The sequence below is a fragment of the Pseudophryne corroboree genome, chromosome 1, assembly GCF_028390025.1.
Source record: "Pseudophryne corroboree isolate aPseCor3 chromosome 1, aPseCor3.hap2, whole genome shotgun sequence".
Taxonomy (NCBI): Eukaryota; Metazoa; Chordata; class Amphibia; order Anura; family Myobatrachidae; genus Pseudophryne; species Pseudophryne corroboree.
Genome location: NC_086444.1, coordinates 67,355,573 through 67,382,812, shown reverse-complemented (window position 1 = coordinate 67,382,812; position 27,240 = coordinate 67,355,573). Strand labels below are relative to the sequence as shown.

The following is a 27,240-nucleotide window of genomic DNA, read 5'->3' as shown; positions in this document are numbered from 1 at the left end:
CTTTCTAGGAGCTCAGGAGAGCCCCTAGTGTGCATCCAGCTCGGCCGGGCACAGGATACTAACTGAAGTCTGGAGGAGGGTCATAGTGGGAGGAGCCAGTGCACACCAGGTAGTCCTAATTCTTTCTTAGCTGTGCCCAGTCTCCTGCGGAGCCGCTATTCCCCATGGTCCTTACGGAGTCCCCAGCATCCACTAGGACGTTAGAGAAACTAATGTGCGGACAGGTTTTTCTCCATTTCTGACGTTACTTTCTTGATTTTTTTGTTTTATTTTTGGATTTTACTATATATGTACACGAATGATACCATACTTACCTGTTCCACTGGTCTCAGCCACTACCCCCACAGGCTACTGCTCCTCTTTTACCGGTTGGATACTCCTCTGGGTGCATGAGAAATGGCTGAAAACAATCAGGTCACCTTCTCCTACTAAATAAAACTTCAACATTCATTAGTACATATATAGGTTACAGTCATATTTTTCATATTTTTATTATTTTCTATAGTTTGTATGCTGGCCGTAACTGCTTCCACATCTACATATGGCGGCGTACTTGCACTCTTTTTTTCTTCCTACTTGTTTATTGTTGCTACAAGTTCAAACAGTTCTTATATTTCCATTCTTGTCTTATATGACTTTGGTTAGACATACCACCTGCAATACCTTAGGATCAAACTCACCAACCCCTCTTGCTGCCACAGGTTTAAACAATTTGTATGTCTGACCCTTTGTTTTCGGGATTTTATCAGACATATCTATATCCTTAAATTCTGCAATACCTCTGGTTCAAAGCTGCCCACCCTAGGGAATGGTACCCTATCTTTGTCAGTCATACATAACCATTCATTGCATAAAACTTCTGTGTGTGACTGTGAACCATATTTTTCCACACATGATAAACCTTGCTGAGCCTTTCGGCCACAATTCTGCCTGAACCCTGCCTAAACGTCTCTCACTTGAGCAACTGGCTCTCATATTTGTGGGTCTCTTTTAATAACTAAAAAATTCCCACAAACACCAAAATGCTCAATGTAAGTAGACGGTGGAAGTATCTCCGAGCGCCTTCCACTCGCTCTCCGCCCACGTTGGCCAGTACTACGATACACTGTTGATAGCGAAGGCAATGTACCCAACTTAGGGCTCCTATCAGACCTTACAATACCGTAATTTCTTTCGGTGGAAGTTCTGTTTGGAATATTTTCCTGAGAGAGGCAGCGAAAAATTCCTTTTCGGTATCTTTCAACTGGAATTGTTTGTAGGGTGAAAAACAGAGAAATTAGATAACTATCCTTCACCCTTTCCAGTGAAGCCCACCAGGGAGATTTCCCGACGTTGTCAAAGAAAAACCCCTTTTGTCTATGCAATCACGTGTGCGTATGCTCTCCCACAGCGCATATGACACAATGGTATCACGTTGTGCTGTGCAGAACACACGGACATGCAATGCAATAGCACAGCCTATAGATACTAGTTATCTATGTGCCCTACGATTGCTGTAGACCAGCTAGCCTAGACCACTCCAGACCACTTCAGACCACTTCAGTGTATGGGATCACTAAGACCACTTCAGACCACATCAGTTCTAATCATGCAGGGTAGTGAACCCTACGCCGCCGGGCCTCTACTAACCCGGTGTTACCACTTTAGACCACTTCAGTTTCTGGGTTCAGTTCCACTCTGTCCGCTTTCACTCACTCAAATACACTTTGGTTTTTCTGTACAGAAAATTTCAATTCATTCAGATAGGCAGCTTTACCCGAGAGGCAATACAGTTTAAACAAAAGTTTTATACTAATCTGCTTTAGAAACCGGGTAGTTTTGTGCTATTGTATGAAATGTCTACTATCCCACCTTTGAACTAAACGACACTATTGTATAATTTGTACTTAGCGTACCTTGCGTGTCTCTTACGCTGTGTGCGCAGTCCTGTACTTTGTCCGAGACACGTGTACAAAACCCTGCATCCGCAATAAAACAAATCACCCAGCTCTATAAATGTGAACAATACTAATTACTATTGCCCACTAGACACAACTTGTTCTGTATAAACTTTTATGCAGACCTGCGTTTGTGTCTTTACACTTACTTCCTTAAAATACTGTTATTTCAAATTTACCTATATAGTAACAAATGTATCCTATTTCACACAGATCTATAATGACTCTAGCAATAATCAATAATTTAAATGATATGATTCAGAACATACACTGATATAAATATACACATAATTATAATAATATTATATATATGTACCATTCAGTGGTCTCCTATGAGACACCTTGCCTCTTCTCTGCATATCAAAGCTATTTGCTTTTCCCTGCTAAGAAAAAGCAGTTACACAGGTTAATTTGCATTTCAATGGCTATCTTATATCAAGCAGATTCTACAAGTCTTGGAAGGAAAAAGAGAAAAAAAAAACCTAAACCCTTTCTTTTCTTTTTCTATCTGTGCAATTTCTTATCCCAAGACAAGCATTTATCTTACCATTTACTCTCACTAGGCCCAATTTAAACTATTTGTAATTGACTATGGGATGGGTTAAATAAATGCATTGGTAACTCATAAATGGTGTTTGATGTGACCAAGGAAAGCTGATTGTTCTGAGCAGAGTGAAAATCAGCTATTTAGAAAATGACCTTCCCAAAATGGCCACTGCTCCTCCCCCTTCCACATCCATGAGGTTTACACAAAATGGTGGACAGGCCATGTGGCTAGCCCAAAATGGAGGACAGACCATGCGGCTTCCTTTGTCACAAAGAAATCACACATTATACAAGCACCAGAAGTTATTTTAGGCCTGAGTTAAAAAAAAACAAAACTATATCAAGGCTGTGCAGCAAGTTTTAAATGTACTTTTAACCCTGCTTCACAGATAAACAATCCAATCTGAATCAAACACAATATGACTTATTTGAACTTTGTTTTGCAACAATAAAAATACATTTTAGCATCTTAAATATTATGAGAAACGCATTGTCCCTTGAAATTTCATTTCATTGGCTTACTGATATCACAACAGTACACGTGGATGTTATTTTCATCAGCGTTGCGATGCGTCCATCGGAGCCAGTCGAATACAGCCGCGTTTGTAATGTACAGTGCATCATTAAGACCCTGATATCCCGGACGATCCCCCATCTGTGAATGCCAAATTGCTTTCTCACAAATATTTAAAATGTCCGCTCTAATATATATTGCAGACGCCAGGCACATCTTATTACCATATACGATAAAAGTGCGCTGTACATCGCAAAACACTGCATCCCATAAGAGAAAACAATACACCCACACATCTGAGTTCCAAAGCTCATTGATGTACATATTTGTTATTAAAAAGATATGGATTCAATATATTACAGAGTACAGTATACCTATAGTTACATGGTTACACTCACACAGTAAGCCGTTAAAACATACAGTTACATACAGTTACAGGCCAGCGATACAATTACCATATCTTTCTCATATAAATTTGTCCCTCCATATGACTCTCTCTCTGTAAAATCATGCAAGAACTCCATCATCGTCTGGGACCGAGCAGCAACTCTGAGACCAAAACAGGAACTGACCTCCTGTGTGATCAGCAATGTGTTATCTAGTTTGGGGGAGGGGACTCTCATTCATGATGAGTCACTAGTCTCTTTGTATATGCTGAACAGGTTCAGCCTTGGGGACGTCCAAAGGGGCTGGCCTGAGCTTCCTGTCCACTACCTGTTTGGAATATCTATTGTTCTAATAAAAGTGATTTTAGCTTTTATACTTTTAATCATAACTATCTTTTGCAATGTCCTACAACTTAACAACAAGTATCAAATGAATCTACACACCAATCTGCTTGCTTCAATACCAAACATGACAGGTGTATCTGGTTTCGTTCAACTAATACACATACATGACATTACTTCATTATATAATTTTAAATCATCATGATGTCTGGCGCTTGATATTATTATAATTATGTAGTGTATGAAATAAGTGTCGAATCCATCTCTGTGGCATGTCCGTGTAAATGCGTGTGTTACCATATATTGCTGTGATCGCTGCGCGTATTTGCAAGTATAGCGACTCATATGTGTGTAGTTTGTATGTTCTTTTTATGTAATATTTTTGACTTCGACAATATATATATATATTTGAATAATGCAGCAGCACTCAAGAAACTTCCAACAAAACAAAGTATATTGTAGAAAATTGAAGCATGTTAACCTGTGATTTTCTACAATATACTTTTGTTGGAAGTCTATCTACGAGTACCGCTGCATTATTAATCTACTCTGCATCTTTAACACGGGGTAATTGGTAAAGGGAGCACTTAGTTCTTGTGTCAGCTCTCTTAAAGCTGCTTGATAATATCTGATTCCACTGCTATTGTATAACTATAACAGCACAGTATTTTCAAATGTCCATTTCTTCCCCAACCCTTGTTCTCCATATGTTTATTGCCATTGTAAAATACCATTCTTAATGAGCTGAAAAGCAAAGCTTGTTTTTCATTAGCTGTTACTGAGGTGCTTTGTACAGAACTGACGCGTTTCTTGACTTTAAAAGAGGGCGAGGTGGGCAATGCATAAAACCTTTTGTGTTTGTTACATGACTGTTTTATTTAATTATCTATTTTTCTCCTCTCTCAGTACCAGCTGAGGATTTCTTATACACTTCACTGGGAGGCGACACCCAGATTGACGGAGTGGATGACGCAGATGACTTTGAGAAAACGAGGCAAGCGTTCACGCTTCTGGGTAAGGATGGAGTTCAGGGATCGTTTTGTGCTTTGTGTAGTGAGCTCTGTTTGATCACTTGATGTTACTTGGCCTGAATAATTCAGAAGTACAGGAAATGAAACAACCGCGCAGCCTTGTACCAAGGTGCATTTGTGCTAAAGGCAAACTATACCTCATGTAGGGTAGGACGTAGCGGACGAGTTCACCTGCACAACTGCTGATGTTGTCATTGCATATTCTGTGATGTGCATATAAAAAACAGAGCTCCCTTGTGCCAGATTTGATACTTTTGTCCATTGATTGGATGGAACGTGTTTGGGACTCCAGTTGCTTCCATTCATGTCTCTTAATGGCTCATGCAACTGCCTCTATTGCCTGCCAGAAGCCCCCAGTGGCCTAGCTAGCGTTTGCATATCTCTCTGTCAGATGTAGAAACTGCTCCCGACATAGTGCTGGTGCATCTGACGACGCACAGTGATGGAAACACCCCGTCTCAGAACACTGCTAACGAGCGTCTCAGTTTTGGGAAAGTCAGCTGCATCATTAGCATAAGACATAGGCGTGACTGCAACAAAAAGCGCAGCTGCATCTGTGTACAACCCATAGTTAGGCCTTTAGTTTGAGATCCGTCAGCATTAACCAGGGTGCAATTGGAGCAGCACTACCCTTGGTGCAAAGGATACGTCTTAAAACAGGCGTATTTCCACTCCCGGCTCACTCTGCATGTGCCACATTGCACACTGCACGCCTTCACTGTATATTGCCTTAGTCTTAGTCTGCAAGAACTGGTAAAGCCCAGTAGCGCCCCTTCAATCTCAGTGGGAGTTGTGACTGAAATGCTTACGGCTCTCCACCACCCATAATTACCCATGCTTGGTTCTAGAGCATACGCAAAAGTCTCTCGATTCGCTCTGCAAACTGGTGTACGTACAACTCTGCTGCAGCCTATAAGGTTTGGATGGGAATTCAATTGCCCATGGTAATTTACTGCAGGCTGGTTGATCCCCCCTGGGGCTATCTAATTAGCCCCAAAGGCAGCCCCATGCCGGCATTTATCTGGGATTTTTTTTTCGGGACCTAAAAAAATCCTGTTAAGTGCCCTGTTTTCGCGGCCGCGAAAGTACATAGGACCGGGAACTTATCCTGCATCCTATGTGTTTGTGCCCAAAAACAGAGATTTTTCACAAGAAAATAATACTAGCGGTGAATTGCCGGGGAAAAAAATCGGGCAAGGATTTGCGGTAAAAATCTATTTTTTTGTTTTCTCCAGCAAATTTTTTGGTGCTAATTGAATTCCCCCCTTATTCTTCCAGTAGAGGATTTCATTTCAAAAAATGTCTGTGATCTGTGCCTAACGTGGAAATAACTGTAGACTATTATAAGTAGTCAGATCTATAGCCCTGTGTAAAGGTGGGTACACACTGGTAGATATATCTGCCGATCAATTGATCGGCAGATATATCTATGGACGGATTGGGCAGTGTGCTGTGCATACACACTGCCCGATCCGTCGGGGACTGACGTCATGAGCTGGGCAGGTGTGTACACACGGCCGCCCAGTTCAGCTGTCTATCACCGCCGGCCGCCGCAGCATGTGTACGGGCGGCCGGCTGGTCGCCCGTACACACGCAGCGATGCGCCAATATATCGGTAGATATATTGGCTGTCGGCTGTGCTGCGGGCTGATGCGATATGTCTGTGAACTACGGAGTTCACAGACATATCACCCGTACACACTGGCCGACGGACCCGCGATATATCGGCCGTTCAATAGAACGGCCGATATATCGGCCAGTGTGTACCTGCCTTTAGCCTAGTAATTAGACAGTAAGTGATTAACTGTTTAGCTAAACTTGTATATGCAGGGTGGTGTGCTGATTGGGAACTGTCTGTCTTGATAAACTCCCCATTGTATAGATGGAAATCCACTTACCAACATTGTGTGTTTGTCTGGTCACCCGCTTCCACCATCCATCCAGCATCTAGGTTGTACTTTTGTTTCAAAACTTGCTAATGTAGTTCATGTTTGTCCCAATGTACCAGCCGCCTGTCTAAGTCATATATCATATCACGCTGTCACATTGTATCTAAGCAGCACATGAATCCATCACCAAAAGTGCTTTTATATACAATGTAGAAAATACAGAACAGATTGCCCAGGCTTGCTGGAATGCATGGATAAGATAGTAAAGGCTTTTTATGACTGCGGGGCACGTTTATTACATTGAGAGATGTTTCTGTATGTAAGCACTGGAGGCATCTGACGCTGTGACACTTGTGTGTCTGAGCCGCGATACAACACCTCGCACATCTCCAAATGTCCATCTCTGTCCCCAGCGACGGCTGATATTCAGCTGGAGATACGTAGGCTGTGCTGCTCTGTAGTGAACTAAGTCTATTCCTGCTGTTTATATCCCATAAATACAAAGCGTGGGGTCTATTTATGGAGGGTCACATCATTCACCCGTAATCTGACATCTCTTGTCTCCACTATTCTCAGCTATAATGGCTGCTTACTATATTACTCACGCTGGGGCAGCTACTATGGTAAGTGTCTGTCCCAGCTCTCGCCACTGATAAAGCAGGGCATACACTATTTCCATTTCCCAGTGTTTGGGAGCAAATGGTGGATTGTCATTTGCTGTCATCCTTTACCAGATTTTCATTCCAACCAGCCAGAACAGGAAGATGATCTGCCAGATAATTGTATAGTGTATTCACATAGTAACATAGTTTCTGAGGTTGAAAAAAGACAAATTGTCCATCGAGTTCAACCTATTTGTGGTCTCCTACGCTGTATTATTTTTAGGACTAATTTTGTCTGTTGCTAATGTCGGCAGTTGTGTTTAATCCTCTTTTTTTTTTTTTATAACTATAGTGCGTGACTACGCACCATGACCAGGGCTGTTTCTAGCCAATTTGTATCCCAGTGCGAGATTTAAAAATGCGCCCCCCCCCCCACATTGACATAAAAAAAATGTGCCCCCACCCTAGATGTATATATATAAAAAAAATACTTTTGCGCACCATAGGCTCCAGACAAGGGGCGTGACCTTGTTAAAATGGGCGTGGCCTCATCTGAAAAGACTACCTTACACCCCAGTATTTGACCCTGCACCAACAGATCAACGGCCACCATAGAAAAATAATAATCTACCATATTAAACCCCCACACAGTAATGCCCCCTGCACCATGTTATGCCACACACCGCAATGCCCTTGATACATTGAATCCCCTCATTACGGCAGGCAAGAGACCCCATTTTACACATTACGGCAGGCAGGTGACCCCATTTTACACATTACGCAGGCAGGTGTCCCCATTTTACACACTACGGTAGGCAGGTGTCCCCATTTTACACATTATGGCAGGCAGGTGTCCCCATTTTACACATTACGGCAGGCAAGAGTCCCCATTTTACACATTACGGCAGGCAAGAGTCCCCATTTTACACATTATGGCAGGCAGGTGTCCCCATTTTACACATTACCTCAGGCAAGCGTCCCCATTTTACACATTACGGCAGGCAAGTGTTCCCATTTTACACATTACGGCAGGCAAGTGTCCCCATTTTACACATTACGGCAGGCAGGTTTCCCCATTTTACACATTACGGCAGGCAGGTGTCCCCATTTTGCACATTACGGCAGGCAGGTGTCCCCATTTTACACATTACGGCAGGCAGGTGTCCCCATTTTACACATTACGGCAGGCAGGTGTCCCCATTTGACACATTATAGCAGGCAGAGACCCCTTCAACAAAGAGAGACAGAGAGAAAAAAAAAATATATATGTTTGCACTGCAGCGGCATCCACCGGCCAGAGATCTGCTTCCATCCCGCTTCCCGCTCTTTGTTTTTCCCGTGCCAGCCTGACTCTCCAGTCTCCCGTCGTGTCCTGGCTTCCCCTCCTCCCCCTCGTCAGTACTGCGCTCAGGGGCGGAGTTTCATGCAATGATGCGTTTGCATCATGACGTCACGACGCAAACGCGTCATTGCACGAAACTCCGCCCCCTAGGCATAATAGTAATGATGGGGAGGAGGGGGAGCCAAACAGAGCGACTTAGAGCCGCGGGCGGGTGCCCCGTGCGAATGCACGACTCGACCGCCGCAAAAAAAGGCTGTGACCATAACCCTGTATATGCTTATCCATTAGGTACTTATCTAGCCCATTCTTAAAAGTGTTGACTGAGTCCGCCATTACTACTCTCTCAGGCAGGGAATTCCAAACATGTATTGTTCTTACTGTCTCCTCAAAAGTAAACGCGAGTCCACGTGTTCTCTGTGTTGACCTTACCAAAAACAGTTCCCCGGCAAGCTCTGTGTGTTGTCCCCTTACTTATTTGTAAATATTGATCATGTCCCCTCTTATTCTCCTCTTTTCCAGTGTAAACATGCCTAGGCTTGCAAACCTTTCCTCGTATTCCAGCATCTCCATCCCCTTAATTAGTTTGGTCGCCCGCCTCTGAACCTTTTCTAGTTCCAGGATATCCTTTTTGTAGTATGTAAATTGTGCACAGTATTCAAGATGTGGCCTCACTAGGGATTTATATAATGGGAGTATAACACTCTCGTCCCTTGTGGCAATTCACCACTTTATATATACTAATACCTTGTTAGCCTTCTTTGCTGCAATCCTACTTTGGGTACTGCTGCTTAGTTTGCTATCTATGTGAATACGTAAGTCTTTTTTTCATTACAGAATCCCCTAATTTTACCCCATTTAGTATGTAGGTGTTATTTTTGTTCTTGCTACCACAGTGCATTACCTTACATTTGTCTGTATTGAAGCTCATTCTCCATTTTGCTGCCTATGCTTCCGGCTTAACTAAGTTGTTCTGAAGAGACTTAGCATCTCCCTCCGTATTTATAACCTTACACAATTTGGTATCGGCTGCAAAAATTGACACTATGCTCTCTAGAGCTACTGCTAGATTGTTAATGAAAATGTTGAACAATAGTGGTCCAAGTACAGACCCTTTTGGCACACCACTTAGTACTCCAGCCCAATTTGAAAAAGTTCCATTTACCACAACGCGCTGCTCCCTATTGTCTAACCAATTTCTGACCCAAGTGCATATTGAGCTCCCTGGCCCTAATTCTTGTAACTTATAGAGACGTCTCATGTGCGGTACTGTGTTGAAAGCTTTAGCAAAGTCTAAAAAGATTATATCCACCGCCTTAATCAGATCAATGTTCGCACTAACCATTTCATAAAAGCCTAGTAAGTTTGTTTGGCATGATCTATCCTTCACAAATCCATGTTGGTTCCTATTACTAACCTTATTGGCTTCAATGAACGTCTGTATACCATCCCTTAGAATATCTTCCATTACTTTCCCCACGATAGACGTAAGACTAACTGGTCTATAATTACCCGGTTCAACTTTACTACCCTTTTCCTAGCTTAAGGAAGGGTTCTGTGTTGTGTCCCAGGTGTGTAGGTCCGCAGGTTACAACAGTCGCCTGCTCTGATTAGAATGAAGAGGAAGGGTTGCATGGATTCCTCTTCAGTAGCTCTTTCCATAGAGAAGAGCTGATAATCTTTAGATGGAATTTGGTATTGGCGACTATAGAGCAGAATGGGAAGTGTGGTATCCAGCAAGGATATATCTGTGATATACAGGCGAATCTCAGAGAATTAGAATATCGTGCAAAAGTTCATTTATTTCAATAATTTAACTTAAAAGGCGAAACTAACATATTATATAGACTCATTACATGCAAAGTGAGATATTGCAAGCCTTTATTTGTTATCATTTTGACGATTGTGGCTTACAGCTTAAGATAACACCAAATCCAAAATCTCAGAAAATTAGAATATTACATAAAATAAAAAAAGGATTTTAAGTACAGAAATTTTGGCCCTCTGAAAAGTATAATCCTGTATATGTACTCAGTACTTGGTTTGGGCCCCTTTTGCATGAATTACTGCCTCCTTGCGGCGTGGCATGGATTCTATCAGCCGGTGGCACTGCTGAGGTGTTATGGAAGACCAGGATGCTTCAATAGCGGCCTTCAGCTCTTCTGCATTGTTTGGTCTCATGTCTCTCATCTTTTTCTTGGCAATGCTCCATAGAGAGCCTAGAGAGGATTGTCAGGAAAAGGCCATTCAAAAGTGTTGGGGAGCTTCACAAGGAGTGGACTGAGGCTGGAGTTAGTGCATCAAGAGCCACCACACACAGACGATCCTGTACATGGGCTTAAAATGTCATATTCCTCTTGTCAAGCCGCTCCTGAACAACAAACAATGTCAGAAGCGTCTTACCTGGGCTAAAGAAAAAAAGAACTGGTCTGTTGTTCAGTCGTCCAAAGTCCTCTTCTTTGATGAGAGCAAATTTTGCATCTAATTTGGAAACCAAGGTCTGTCCAATGCCGGATCCCACCCGGGAAGGACCCGTTTCCAATTCCTGGGTGGGATCCGGCATTTGCGGTGTGAAAGGGGTATTAGAAACCAAGGTCACAGAGTATGGAGGAAGAATGGAGAGGCACACAATCCAAGATGCTTAAAGTCCAGTGCTAAGTTTCCTCCGTCTGTATTGATTTTTGGGAGCCATGTCATCTGCTGGGGTTGGTCCACTGTGCTTTATTAAGTCCAGAGTCAACGCAGCTGTCTACCAGGACATTTTAGAGCACTTCATGCTTCCTTCAGCAGGCAAGCTTTATGGAGATGCTGACTTCATTTTCCAGCAGGACTGGCACCTGCCCATACTGCCAAAAGTACCAAAACCTGGTTCAATGACCGTGGGATTACTGTGCTGGATTGGCCAGCAAACTCGCCTGGTCTTCCATAACATCTCAGCAGTGCCACAGGCTGATAGAATCCATACCACACCGCATTGAGGCAGTAATTCATGCAAAAGTACTGAGTACATATACATGATTATACTTTTCAGGGGGCCGACATTTCTGCATTTAAAATCCTTTTTTTATTGATTTTATGTAATATTCTAATTTTCTAAGATTTTGTGTTTGGGGTTATTTTAAATAAATACTAGGTGATAAACACCAGTCAATCAGCTCCAATATGTAAAATAACAGGAGCTGATTGGCTGGTGCATTTATCACCTTGCACTTGTCACTGGTTTATCACTTTCTTACGCCATCTCCAGGCTTAATACATCTGCCCCACAGGCTTGAAATATCTCACTTTGCATGTAATGAGTCTATATACTGTAATATATTAGTTTCACCTTTTAAGTTGAATTACTGAAATAAATTAAATTTTGCACGATATTCTAATTTTTGAGTTTCACCTGTAGTTTCTTAGACCTTGCCGCATACCCTTTGTACCTAAATGTGATATATTAGGAGTTATTATTAAATAAGCTCTATAGTGTCTTATGGTGCACTGTAGACGTCCGGACTGCTTCCCCTTTCAGGGATGTCCTCACCATTTTCTTCTGTACGGAGTGTATTTTCTTTCTGTATGTGGCCTGTGCATGCCTGGGTGGCTTTTTCCTCTCTTCTATACTGTTTATAGAACAAGTGTACTTGTTAGTTGTACGTGGTTGGTGTACTTTGGTTACATTATGGGGCAGATTCAATAACCTGCAGTGTTTACTGTGCATGTAAAGCTCTGGGTTTAACCACTTAGCTGGCCGGCATGGTCAGATTTCATGCGACTGCGCCGTCCCACCCTGTCCCCCCCCGTTTTTGATGAGGAGATCCATTCTGCAGATGTGCATAATATAATGTTTAAATATTTAGAAAAATACTTTTTAAACTTTATTAACTAAAATACATTTTAAAAAACAATGTTATTAACAGTTTTGAAGGGAAAAATTGTTAATACACGGAGCTATTAAATCATTCTGCATTTTCCCGGCATATTAAGCCTTAGAGGGTGCATTAATGCTTACATTTCCATGTTGAGTGCACCCTCTGTGGCTTAATGCGCGGGAATGCGGCACTTAATTGAGTAGGTCGGCTGTCAATTATCTGCCCATATAACGGATTCCTCTACATTTATATATTATGAAGTTACCTTAGAATATAGAGGAAGACATTGTTGAAGTCTAGGTAGTAAAAAGACTTTTACAGCATCATGGTTATTAATAGTCACCTCTTCTGTAGATGAAGGACTTTTAGCCGTACCTATAATCTCCTGTAATTCATCTGGGGGTGGAGCTGTTAGTCATGTGGCTCCAACTCTATGGAACTCACTTCCCCGCACAGTGCGAGAGGCCCCAACTATAGAATCCTTCAAAAGTAGACTCAAGACTTTCCTGTTTACTCAGCATTCCCATAATTGTCTCTTTAGTATCTCCATGCTTCTGTATTTTATGAAGATCTGTTCTGTACTTCATTATTTTCTGTACTATATTATGCTATGTATCTGTTAAGCGCCTTGAGTCCTATTGGAGAAGGAGCGCTATATAAATAAAATTATTATTATTATTATTATTAATTATTATTCTAAAAAAAAAGACCCAACTATAACACAACAAAATCTGTATTACTATTATCGTTGTTATTATTATTATTATTAATGTATTTTTTTATCTTTTTTTTATTATTATTATTACTACTACTACTACTACATTTTCTATTTTTGTGGCCTTTTGGTGTAATTTAATGGAAATCCTAGTTCACTTATTGTGTGTATAAGATCTGTCTGTGTCTGTGACTTGCAGGAGTGAAGGAGTCACATCAGATAAGTATATTTAGGATCATTGCTTCCATTCTACATCTGGGGAACGTACAGATCCAGTCGGAACGGGACGGAGATTCCAGCAGCTTGTCTGTAAGGCAATTATCATGTTGAGCATTCTTTATGTTTGGAGGATGTTTGGGGTATAGATTAATCCCTTAGCTTCCAGTGTTAGGCTAGTGCAGTGATGGCTAACCTTGACACTCCAGCTGTTGTTGAACTACCCATCCCAGCATGCCCTGCATCAGTTTTAGCATGACCAAATAGCAAAACTGTTGCAGGGCATGCTGGGACGTGTAGTTCAACAACAGCTGGAGTGTCAAGGTTAGCCATCACTGGGCTAGTGTGTGCCTAAAGGGGAGATGTATCAAGCCTTGGAGAGAGATAAAGTTTCATATATCTAGCACAGTATATGAAATGACAGTTGGAAGCTATTGTGTGCAACCTCTCCATTTTATCTCTCTCAAAGGTTTGATACATCTCTCACTGAATGGTCTGTATCCACTCAAGTAATCACTGTATAGCCAAATAAACTGGATGTATGTGCACACGTGGGAGGACAAACAGAACATACCAAATCTGGTTAAAGGCACACACCTAGTGATGGATGACCAAATTTTCTCCATGCAAGACATTTGGTATTGCCCCATACACGTAGCACCTGGTGGGCCATTGTGGGCTAAATGAAGCCAACTGAGAGATGACTTTGGCACGTGTGTCACCGGCTTTTGCATTTGGCTATCCAGTTATAGACCCCTCTCTCTTATTGCTGTAACATTCTTAGCTCAGAAATTGCATGAGCAGATTTTACAACATTAATACATTGGATATATGATACCATAAGCCTGTATTGTTTAAATAAGTAACACTCTGGGCACCACAGGATTGGAAATTAAGTTGTAATGACTGTAATAAATAGTTTAATAAGTAATAAAAACCAGTATGATATTGGATAAAGGCTCTCCACTAAAACAATGCGTTTTACTCTCAAACTGACCTCGTTCATGGAAATGCAATATTATACAAAGAGTAAATTGCAGTGATTATAATGACTATTACAACCCACTTCTCATACACACCAGGAGAATAAAAGGGCCTTCAAGTTTTAATATGCAAATTAGAAACAAAGTGTTACAAATGTATTTTTAATGTCAATGTATATGGTTCATGCTAGGATTACACCTGTTTTAATCCCAGAATGAATTTCTTTATTTGTTTGTTGGATAATTTATTAATTCTGTCCATCTATTCCTAACGCTTCTTTTTAACTGTTCTCTTGTTTTACCTACATTTGTATATCCCCTGCGCTCGCTGCCTTTCTATCTGCTGTGTTGCTTCTTTTGTCGCATTCCTCAGCCGCCCTGTGTCCTCCTTCCTGAGCTGCCCGTGTCCTCCTTCCTGAGCTGACCCTGTGTCCTCCTTCCTGAGCTGCCCGTGTCCTCCTTCCTGAGCTGACCCTGTGTCCTCCTTCCTGAGCTGCCCGTGTCCCCCTTCCTGAGCTGACCCCGTGTCCTCCTTCCTGAGCTGACCCCGTGTCCTCCTTCCTGAGCTGACCCTGTGTCATCCTTCCTGAGCTGACCCTGTGTCATCCTTCCTGAGCTGACCCTGTGTCCTCCTTCCTGAACTGACCCTGTGTCCTCCTTCCTGAGCTGACCCTGTGTCCTCCTTCCTGAACTGACCCTGTGTCCTCCTTCCTGAACTGACCCTGTGTCCTCCTTCCTGAACTGACCCTGTGTCCTCCTTCCTGAGCTGACCCTGTGTCCTCCTTCCTGAGCTGACCCTGTGTCCTCCTTCCTGAGCTGACCCTGTGTCCTCCTTCCTGAGCTGACCCTGTGTCCTCCTTCTTGAGCTGACCCTGTGTCCACCTTCCTGAACTGACCCTGTGTCCTCCTTCCTGAACTGACCCTGTGTCCTCCTCCTTCCTGAGCTGCCCATGTGTCCTCCTCCTTCCTGATCTGCCCATGTGTCCTCCTTCCTGAGCTGCCCCTGCGGTTTTCCCTTCCTGAGCTGCCCCTGCGCCCTCGTTTTCCCTTCCTGAGCTGCCCCTGCGTTTTCCCTTCCTGAGCTGCCCCTGCGTTTTCCCTTCCTGAGCTTCCCCTGCGTTTTCCCTTCCTGAGCTGCCCCTGCGTTTTCCCTTCCTGAGCTGCCCCTGCGTTTTCCCTTCCTGAGCTGCCCCTGCGTTTTCCCTTCCTGAGCTTCCCCTGCGTTTTCCCTTCCTGAGCTGCCCATGTGTCCTCCTCCTTCCTGAGCTGCCCCTGCGGTTTTCCCTTCCTGAGCTGCCCCTGCGGTTTTCCCTTCCTGAGCTGTCCCTGCGGTTTTCCCTTCCTGAGCTGCTCCTGCGGTTTTCCCTTCCTGAGCTGCCCCTGCGCCCTCGTTTTCCCCTCCTGAGCTGCCCCTGCACCCTCGTTTTCCCTTCCTGAGCTGCCCCTGCGCTCTCGTTTTCCCTTCCTGAGCTGCCCCTGCGTTTTCCCCTCCTGAGCTGCCCCTGCGCCCTCGTTTTCCCTTCCTGAGCTGCCCCTGCGCTCTCGTTTTCCCTTCCTGAGCTGCCCCTGCGTTTTCCCTTCCTGAGCTGCCCCTGCGTTTTCCCTTCCTGAGCTGCCCCTGCGCCCTCGTTTTCCCTTCCTGAGCTGCCCCTGCGTTTTCCCTTCCTGAGCTGCCCCTGCGTTTTCCCTTCCTGAGCTGCCCCTGCGTTTTCCCTTCCTGAGCTGCCCCTGCGCCCTCGTTCCTGAGCTGCCCCTGCGCCTTCGTTCCTGAGCTGCCCCTGCGTCCTCATTCCTGAACTGCCCCTGCAATCTCCATCCTGAGCTGCCCCTGCAATCTCCATCCTGAGCTGCCCCTGCATTCTCCTTCCTGAGCTGCCCCTGTGCCCTCGTTCCTGAACTGCCCGTTTCCTTGTTCCCCAGCTGCCCCTTTCTTTATATTCCTGTGATGTGTATTTTATTTGTAACATTTCCACCTCTTGCACTTCTTTCACCTTTTATTGGTCTGTTCCATTTCTCCATTCCCTCTGTTTTGTCTACATGAAATAGTTAAATATAAAACATGGTCTCCTCACTTACAATTCCACTTTCCGATGTCCTAGAAAAAAGATGAACATCTCAACCACTTCTGCACATTACTCGGGGTGGAGCATGACCAGATGCAACACTGGTTGTGCCATCGCAAACTTGTGACCACATCCGAGACGTACGTGAAGAACATGTCTGTCCAGCAAGCTGTAAACGCCAGGAATGCCCTGGCCAAGCACATCTACGCTCAACTGTTCAACTGGATAGTGGTGCACATCAACAAAGCCCTGCACACAACCAGCAAGCAGCACTCATTCATTGGCGTCCTGGACATCTACGGGTCAGTGACTGTATCTGCTGTTAGGCTTTCATCATCCATGTTCGAAAGTATAATTTCTCCATTTTTGTGGGCGCTTACAAACCGCCGGAACCTGGGTACCCTGAGCAGTTCTGTAGGGACAGGAGCATAATCTGATTACTTCCTAGACAAGGAGAATGACTTCCATCTCATAATTTGACCAACTGCACTAACTGTAATATAGGTTAATGTGCAATAGTGTGTAAAGATTGTTTCTGGTTTATAATGGCTTAGTTGTTTAATTGCGTGAAAGCCCCTGTGCCCTTTAACAAATTCCCTTGGAAGATCTCCCTAAAGGAGTTGTCTGTATGGAGCATCCACACTTAGGGATCTATGTACGAAGTCTTGGAGAGAGATAAAATGGAGAGAGTTAAAGTACCAGACAATCCGCTCCCAACTGTCATGATACAGGCTGTTTGAATAATGACAGTTAGGAGCTGATTGGTACTTTGGGGGATATTTAGAAAAACATAATTATCTCATAAAAGCTGTAAAAGATTATATTTATTTTCTCTGGAGATGGAGATAAAAATGTCCTCTCCAGTGGCAGTTGCAGAGCAGTCCACAATTCAAATAGGGAAGCCGCACCAACTGCCACCGCAAACACTGCGGAACTCACTGGCAGTTGGTGCGGCTCCCCTATTTGAATTGTGGACTGCTCTGCAACTGCCACTGGAGAGGAAATATTTATCTCCATCTCCAGAAAACGTAAGTATCACATTTCCAGCTTTTATGAGATAATTATGTTTTTATTAAATATCCCCCTCAGTCTCTCTGCACCTTATCTAGTACATAGAACCCTTAGTTTCCTTAGTTTCTAGCACTGCCTGTTGTTGGGGGGGAATCTTAGAAGGCGTAATGTCTCTCTAGGGTGGGTTAAGTCTTTCAGCACTAAGGCTCGGTAGACATCAGGACAATGTGTATTCCAGCCAACCAGAGAACCGATGGCACGATATATCGTGCGTGCGTAGGCACTGCTAGATCTAGTGTATGGCCACACAATATACAGTTAGCCAGTGCATTCACCTGTATATCATCAGCGGTGTCCGCCTGTCTGATGTCAGCACATCAGATGAGACGGCCTCACTGACGACGGCCAGGAGTGCGCAGTCACAGGCATACACAGAGATTTGGACAATATATTGCTCTCATCCATGCCGGAACGATATATCGTCCAGTATATTGCCTGATGTTTACCCAGCCTTACATTCTCCTTTCTTAGCTGTAATACACATTGCTCTGGAGGCTTATTACAGGACATGACGTTCCAGTGCAAGTTCTACTGAATTGCTATACGGAGATCCTAACTAACTACTAGTGTATAACCTCTATATGTATTACTTATCAGGATTCATATTGCGGGAATAATTGCAGTAAATTGCATAACGCTAGTAATCCAATATATTAAATCTCCATCATTGAAAAAGCAAAGAGATGTCAATACACAAATACGGGTGGTAGTCATGTGACCGCCGGTCGGCTGACCGACAGTCACATGACCTCCTCCGTGAGCCCGACCGATGGTCGGCATGCCGACCAACAGGGACTATTTCCACTCGTGGGTGTCCACGACACCCATAGAGTGGGAATAGAACCCGTGGCGACCGCAGGTCGCCACCGAGCCCGCACCGTGGCGAGCGCAGCGAGCCTGCAAGGGGCTTGCTGCACTCGCCCCTCCCCACCAGGATCCCGGCGTCGGTATGCTGCCGGGATCCCGGTGTCGGTAAGGTGACCGGCGGTCAGGAGACCGCCGGTCACCCGTACTACACCCCACAAATACTTCTGTGTCATAAATTCCAGTGGTCTGAAACAGATAGTGCCACTGATATTGGGCCTTCTGTAAATAGCTGCATGAAAGATTAGTTGGGGGTATTTGGGGATAGTATCAGGAGTGGGGTTATTGTTTTGTTTTGCTTAGGGCTGTAATTTATAGGTGAATGTAAATCCTTGTTCCTAAAAATGTCCGGACAGGTGCTGTGTCTCCTTAATTGTCCTCAGAGATTAGGAAGTCCCAAAACGGATGACTGCACACTTTCCTCTTCCAGTTATAAATGATCAATTAGTATTTGTGCTGCTGATTGTGTTCCTCCGCTATTGCCAGAGCTCATTTCAGCTCTTTATACTCCTGAAATGAGCAGCGTTAGTGGAACATTGAATACAGCTATGCTGCCTACGTACGTCTGCGTGGGGGCTGGTATAAGAAACTCATATATTTGGGATCTCCACAAATCGCCATTTGTGGCACAATCAGTGACAAATACAATATGTGGCATCCAGACTATTCTTATAAGAATGTAGTCTCAGGGTAAAATGTCTGCTGTAATGTCCTATATCAGACGGATCCGACACCTTGCGTAAAGCGGAGACAGCAGTTTGTTTGCCCGGGGGTGGCCGCAAAGGGGTGGTTTTCCCGGGGTTACCTCCTTAGTTGTGTGGCCGGTAAAGGGGGTTGGGGGGTAGGGGGTTGTCTTGGGTTAGCTGCTCGTTAATGTGGGTGTTATTTGCCAGTGGTAGCTGCACAGCAGTGTGACTGCGGAGGGAGTTTTTGCCTGGGGGTGTACCCCCTTAGTTGGGTTTCAGTTATTTTATTTTGGGGGGGAGAAGGCGGCGGTGTTCTGGTTCCTATACTTTCCTCCTGGCTCCTAGATTTAAGAAAAGTTGTCATGCCCTGTTCTAAATAGTTATAGTTTAAATAATTGGTTATGAAGTGATTCGAACGCATGATGTTAAGTCAGATTAAATCCCATTTTTCTCTAAATTTTGATCCTTCGCAATTTGCCTATAGGGAGAAACGTTCTACGGACGATGCAGTTTTGACTGTCTTACACCAGGCGTAGAACCACTTAAGGCCCCCATCCACTAGGGAGTTTTATCTCGGCAATGAGTTGGATCCATTTTTCCCGCAATCTGGCCGGGAGCTTCCCGGGAGCCCTGCCATTGCGATTTGCTACTTGAGTGTATTTTTTACAAGTGATTTATCTCATGCAATCTAACGTTATTAAACCTATTTCTGTGTGATTAAGATAAATATAACGTGCAGCACGTGCGATCTGCGATTGCGATGGGAGACACACGGGAGCGCACCTCGCATCGCAATCACACGAAAAGGACATGCAATGTGACACTCTTCATGCAATCCGTCTCAATTGCATGAAAACAGGCCATATCACTCGGTCCTCAGGACCCCACACAGTGCATGTTTTGCAGGTAACCCAGCAAGTGCACAGGTGTATTAATTACTCACTGACACATTTTAAAAGGTCCACAGGTGGAGCGAATTATTTCACTTGCGATTCTGTGAGGAGACCTGCAAAACATGCACTGTGTGGGGTCCTGAGGACCGAGTTTGAGAACCTGTGCACTAGTGGATGGGGCCTTTAGAGAAGAAGGGGACATATACCAGAATGTTATTTGTGGATTTTAGTTCTGCATTTAATACTATAATAGCAGTATCTTTGATTTTTAAGCTTTTTAATCTAGGTTTAAATAGATTTATGTGCAATTGGATTTTACATTTTTTGACCGTCAGGCCTCAAGTCAGAGCCGGATTAAGGGGGGGGGGGGGTCCCGGGGATACGTACCCCGGGCCCCCCTTTACAAAAGGGCCCCCTGTCACACCACAGATCGGATCTCTCTTCCGATCCGATCTGTGGTGCTGCGCTCTCGTCCGCACTGCAGCCGTACAGACAGGACAGCTGAGCGACGGCTCAGCTGTCCAATAATGTATGACTGAAGTAGTCTGCCCCAATGGCTGAGCGGCAGGCTGCTTCACTCATACATGATTGGAGAGCTGAGCCGTCGCTCAGCTGTCTGTGCGGTTGCCGGGGACAGGAGCGCAGTGTGATCGTGCGGTGGCTGGTATGTGACACACACACACGACCCCCCCCCTTCCCTTCTCTTGATGAATAGGGGCCCCTCTGTCTTAAGTGCCCCGGGCCCCCCATGCTCTTAATCCGGCTCTGCCTCAAGTAGTTAAGTTAGGTAAATCTGTGTCTGGTGAGGTTCAGGTAAAAACTGGTGTACCACAGGGGTGTGTCCTGAGCCCATTATTATATTCTGTATTTTCGCATGATTTGTTGAGGTGGTGAAATTTGCTGATGACGCAGCTGTTGTAGGTCTGATAAATAACAACGATGAAAACGCTTATAGGCATGAGGTTTTAAACTTATTAGAATGGAGTAAAAAAAATTATTTGCTCCTAAATACGACCAACACGAAGGAATTGGTAATTGATTTTAGATGAGGCAGTAGAAAACCGTTACTTCCTGTACTTCTAGATGGTAAGCCAATTGAGGAGGTGGCCTTTACATTTTTTGGGCATGTATATTGCTAGTGACCTAACTGGTACTTAAATTGCACCTTTTTGATTAAGAAGGCACAGCAGCGCCTTTATTTTTAAGAAGACTTAAGGCTGTCTGAGTACGAACACGTTAGTTAGATTCTATCGAAGTATAGTGCAGATTGTTTTGATTTATGGGATCACAGTATGGTCTGGGAACTGTACTGTAGCTGAGCAGATTGCTCTAGAACGTGTGGTTAGGACTGCTAGTTGGATTATTGGGGTGTCCCTGCCTTGTATGGAGGATCTTTGGGGGTAATTCCAAGTTGATAAAACGAACCACACCCTATGTAAACAGAGTACTAAAAAGAGCTAGCTGAACCTAGTAATCCAAACTACTTGGTCTTTGAAAGACTGCCGTCCCAGAAACGTTTTAGGAGTGTATGTGCGCCCTCTAAGCATATACTTAATAGTTATTTTCCAACAGTTGCTCGTTTGCTAAATGGTCAAAAGGAACAGGGTTAATTTTGAATGATGTTTATTGCTAGTTCCACTGTACAGGGTGGTCATATATTTCATCGACATTTCATGGCTGTCTTGATAATGTAATAAAGTATTGTATTGTTTTATTAGATGTAAGTGTATAGGGCAATCTGTTCATGGTTGTTCTAAGAACTAATTGTTGAATGCTGCAGTTGAGACTCATGGAAAATAGGGATGTACGGGGAGGAGTGCCTACCATCCATATCGGATAAGCAGTTACAGAAGGCAGAGCTCCCCAAATCTTACTTGAACCAGTGCATGGGACAATCTGTTGGAAGAATTAAGATATCTGTGCTTTAAAGCACAGCGGAAGGACTAGGTCAAAGCCGGGTGTCACCATTGCAGATATGACCCATCACCACAACAAAGACAATGACATTATAATTCAAAAGCACGAGCCCATCCATTCGCACCTAAGCCATTTCTATCTGCACACACAGAATGCTTTATATAAATGTAGGCAAGAAGACATGAAACATTTGCAGATCAGACGTCTAATCAGCAGCGTTCTTGTTTGGAAAGTGCGCGGGGCATATTAGGTTATAACTTACACATATGATTATAATGCTACTGCTGACCTTAGGTACCATATGCATTTCACAGACGCCAAGCATCTGAGACTCTGGATAGTACATATGCCACAGTGAAAGGCAATGATCACCCCTGAAAACCCCAGGCTTTGTAGACTGTTGGAGCAGTCCTGTAGTTTTTCATGAATGATAAATTTAGTTTATTACTTTAGAGTAACAGTGAATCGGATCAACTTATCATCTACAGCCATGTTACAGCGCCTTAGACATCTATCCGTATCCATTGTCTCTTAGTGACAGGCCAGAGATGCAGAATTCTTCCTCAATAATATTTATCACGTTTGAGTCAAGCCTCTCCATTGTTGCTCTCCGCAGCGCATTGAGTAAATAGCAGTTTGTCACTTTGCTGGATGATTCACAGGCAATGCTGTGTTTTATTGGGATGTGTCTTTACCCAGGATGACGGAGCTGCGTTCTTTCCAGATCAAGCTGCAATAAAGCCTGAGATTTTCTCCTAAACATGAGAAAAGCCTTCTCTGCAGTATACTGAGGCAATATGTCTCACTCTGGTCAGGAGACTAATCCGTGACGGCCACAGTGTAAATCTTTAGCTCACTTTGCAGGCACGCACAGGGGTCTTGCAGTTACAGGTTTTCTCTGTGTTTCATGCAGGTACAGAAACTCAGCTTGTCTGCGCAGTAGCTAAAAATCGCTCTACTACCTGCACTACAGACAGTGCGTCCATCTCTGAATGACGCCCTTAGATGTCATATAGGGACAGATGTATTAAGCCTGGAGAAGCAGTGATAAGTGCAAGGTGATAATGCACCAGCCAATCAGCTCCAATATGTAAATTGACAGGAGCTGATTGGCTGGTGCATTATCACCTTGTACTTATCACTGCTTTATCACTTCTTCAGGCTTAATACATCTGTTTGCTGTATCTTTGTAATGGTTATGGGAAAACATAGGGATCTGTGGCCACCTACCCTTTGGTTGTACGGCATTGGCCAACACCCTATTTACTGTCATGCCACATATTGTATCCCAATATTTAAGCAAAATCAGGCTAAAATAAGCTACATCTCTGCATCACAAATTGAAGAGACCGTCAGAATAACTCATATTTCTGTAACGTCCTAGTGGATGCTGGGGACTCCGTAAGGACCATGGGGAATAGACGGGCTCCGCAGGAAACAGGGCACTCTAAGAAAGAATTAGGACTACTGGTGTGCACTGGCTCCTCCCTCTATGCCCCTCCTCCAGACCTCAGTTAGAATCTGTGCCCGGACGGAGCTGGGTGCATTTTAGTGAGCTCTCCTGAGCTTGCTAATAAGAAAGTATTTTAGTTAGGCTTTTTATTTTCAGAGAGCTTCTGCTGGCAACAGACTCTCTGCTACGTGGGACTGAGGGGAGAGAAGCAAACCTACTAACTGCGGCTAGGTTGCGCTTCTTAGGCACCATTAGCTCCAGAGGGATCGAACACAGGAACTTAACCTTGGTCGTCCGTTCCCGGAGCCGCGCCGCCGTCCCCCTCGCAGAGCCAGAAGACAGAAGCCGGCGGGTGAAGCAAGAAGACGTCAAAATCGGCGGCAGAAGACTTCTGTCTTCATATGAGGTAGCGCACAGCACTGCAGCTGTGCGCCATTGCTCCCACATTACACCCACACACTCCGGTCACTGTAGGGCGCAGGGGGGGGGGGGGGGGGGGGCGGCGCCCTGGGCAGCAATTGAGTACCTCCTGGCAAAACAGGGCATATATACAGCTGGGCACTGTGTATATGCATGAGCCCCCGCCATTATTTTTACACAAAATCGTGGGACAGAAGCCCGCCGCTGAGGGGGCGGGGCTTCTTCCTCAGCACTCACCAGCGCCATTTTCTCTCCACAGCTCCGGTGAGAGGAAGCTCCCCAGGCTCTCCCCTGCAGAAGCACGATAGAAGAGAGTGAAAAGAGAGGGGGGGCACATAAATTTGGCGTAAAAACAATATACAGCAGCTACTGGGTTAACACTACGTTACTGTGTGATTCCTGGGTCATATAGCGCTGGGGTGTGTGCTGGCATACTCTCTGTCTCTCCAAAGGGCCTTGTCTGGGAACTGTCTTCAAATAGAGCATCCCCTGTGTGTGTGGTGTGTCGGTACGTGTGTGTCGACATGTCTGAGGTAAAAGGCTCCCCTAAGGAGGAGATGGAGCAAATATGTGTGAGGGTGTCTCCGTCGACAACGCCGACACCTGTTGGATATGTGTAATTAAGTGCTGAGGTGAATTTATTGCACAAAAGATTAGAGAACAGACAGGAAATCTACCCATGTCTGTCCCTCTGTCGCAGAGACCTTCAGTGTCTCTCAATGCTCACTATCCAAAATAATAAACACTGATGTCGACACGGAGATTGACTCCAGGGTCGACTACGATAATGCAAAGTTACAGCCAAAATGGCAGAAAAGTATTCAATATATGATTGTTGTAATAAAAGATGATTTGCATATCACTGATGACTCATCTGTCCCTGACACAAGGCTACACATGTTTAAGGGGAAGAAAGCTGAGGTAAATTTCCCTCCTCTCATGAGGAAAAAGAGCGGGAATCTCCAGACAAGAGACTGCAGTTTCCCACAAAGAATTCTCAGGCAGTATCCTTTCCCTACTAGGGCCAGGATACGATGGGAATCTTCCCCTAGGGTGTCACGTTTGCCCAAAAGGTAACCTGTCGTAACAGCTATTCTCAGGGATCCTGCAGATAGCGTGCACATTCTGGCACACTACTCAGACTGGCGATTGTGTCGGCATGGGTTTATAGCGCTGGGGCAGAGTGGACAGGTACCTTATCAGCAGAGATTGAGACCCTAGTATGTAGATATATATAGATATATGTATATATATATATATATATATATATATATATTTTGAAGGTGCTGTATTAAGAGATTGATATATATATATATATATATATATATATATATATATATAAACATGCCCAAAGAGACATGAGTATACTGGGTCCTAGAGACAAAGCTATGTCGATTTCTGCTTGACGTGTCCTGTAGAATATGCAATGGACAGATGATGCCGACTTAAGATGCATAGGGAAGGCTGAGGATTGTGTAGAGAAGGGTTCTCGGACCTGGTCTCCACAGCTATAGCTGGTAATTCTGTTGTTTTGCCTTATATTCCTGCACAGCCTAGGAAAGCGCGACATTATCAAATGCAGCCTTTAGAACAAAGAAACAAGAAAGTCAGAGGTGCGTCCTTTCTTGCCAGAGGCGGGGGCAGAGGAAAGAAGCTGCACAACACAGCTAGTTCCCAGGAACAGAAGTCCTCCCCGGCCTCTACAAAAATCCACCGCATGTCGCTGGGGCTCCACAGGCGGAGCTAGGCCCGGTGGGGGCACGCCTGCGTAAGTTCAGCCACAAGTGGGTTCGCTCCCTGTTAGGTCCCTGGGCAATAGATATTGTGTCTCAGGGATGCAAGCTGGACTTTGAGAAGATGCCCCCTCACCGACGGCCCTGCCGTCTTCCCCCCACGAGAGGGAAACAGTGTTAACTGCAATTCACAAATTGTATCTTCAGCAGGTGGTGGTCAAGGTTCCCCTCCTTCAACAGGGAAAGGGTTATTATTCGACCATGTTGTAGTACCGAAACCGGACGGTTCGGTCAGACCCATATTGAATTTAAAATTCCTGAACATATACCTGAAAAGGTTCAAGTTAAGATGGAATCGCTCAGAGCGGTCATCGCAAGCCTGGAAGGGGGGGATTATATGGTGTCTCGGGACATAAAGGATGCATACCTTCATGTCCCCATTTATCCACCTCATCAGGCGTACCTCAGATTTGTGGTACAGGATTGTCATTACCCATTCCAGACGTTGCCGTTTGGTCTGTCCACGGCACCGAGAATATTACCAAGGTAAAGGCAGAAATGATGATGCTCCTGCGAAAGCAAGGAGTTACAATTATCCCATACTTGGACGATCTCCTCATAAAGGCGAGGTCCAGAGAGCAGTTGCTGATCAGCGTAGCACACTCTCGGGAGGTGTTGCAACAGCACGGCTGGGTTCTGAATATTCCAAAGTCGCAGCTGATTCCTACGACGCGTCTGCCCTTTCTGGGCATGATTCTGGACACAGACCAGAAGAAGGTTTTTCTCCCGGCGGAGAAGGCTCAGGAGCTCGTGACTCTGGTCAGAGGCCTCTTATAACCAAAACAGGTGTCGGTGCATCAATGCACGCGAGTCCTGGGAAAGATGGTGGCGTCATACGAAGCCATTCCCTTCGGCAGGTTCCATGCGAGGACCTGTCAGTGGGATCTGTTGGACAGGTGGTCCGGATCGCATCTTCAGATGCAGCGGCTGATCGCCCTATCCCCCAGGGCCAGGGTCTCTCTTCTGTGGTGGCTGCAGAGTGCTCACCTTTTCGAGGGTCGCAGGTTCGGCATTCAGGACTGGGTCCTGGTGACCACGGATGCAAGCCTCCGAGGGTGGGGGGCAGTCACACAGGGAAGAAATTTCCAGGGTCTGTGGTCAAGTCAGGAGGCTTGTCTGCACATCAATATCCTGGAACTAAGGGCCATATACAACGCCCCAAGTCAAGCGGAGCCTCTGCTTCGCAACCATCCGGTGCTGTTCAGGCAGACAACATCACCGCAGTGGCTCATGTAAACCGCCAAGGTGGCACAAGGAGCAGGGTGGCGATGGTGGAAGCCACCAGAATTCTTCGCGGGGCGGAGAATCACATAAGCGCACTGTCAGCAGTGTTCATTCCGGGAGTTGACAACTGGGAAGCAGACTTCCTCAGCAGGCACAACCTCCACCCGGGAGAGTGGGGACTTCATCAAGAAGTCTTCACACAGATTACAAATCGATGGGAACTGCCACAGGTGGACATGATGGCATCCCGTCTCAACAAAAAGCTACAAAGGTATTGCGCCAGGTCAAGAGACCCTCAGGCTATAGCTGTGGACGCACTAGTAACACCGTGGGTGTTCCAGTCGGTCTATGTGTTTCCTCCTCTTCCTCTCATACCCAAGGTGCTGAGAATCGTAAGAAAAAGAGTAGTGAGAACAATACTCATTGTTCCGGATTGGCCAAGAAGGACTTGGTACCCAGAACTGCAAGAAATGTTCACAGAGGACCCATGGCCTCTGCC

The 27,240-nt window shown here is 44.9% G+C and overlaps 1 protein-coding gene across 2 annotated transcripts in view; it reads left to right on the top strand.

Moving 5' to 3' along the window:
- The window catches only part of MYO5B (myosin VB), a 413,488-nt gene that overhangs the window by 245,814 nt on the left and 140,434 nt on the right, over positions 1-27,240 (top strand). For both annotated transcript variants that reach the window (XM_063960368.1, XM_063960358.1), the window contains exons 8-10: positions 4,632-4,739; positions 13,358-13,467; positions 16,457-16,722. In XM_063960368.1, the coding sequence (XP_063816438.1) occupies positions 4,632-4,739; positions 13,358-13,467; positions 16,457-16,722 (484 nt within the window). The remainder of the gene's footprint in view (positions 1-4,631; positions 4,740-13,357; positions 13,468-16,456; positions 16,723-27,240) is intronic.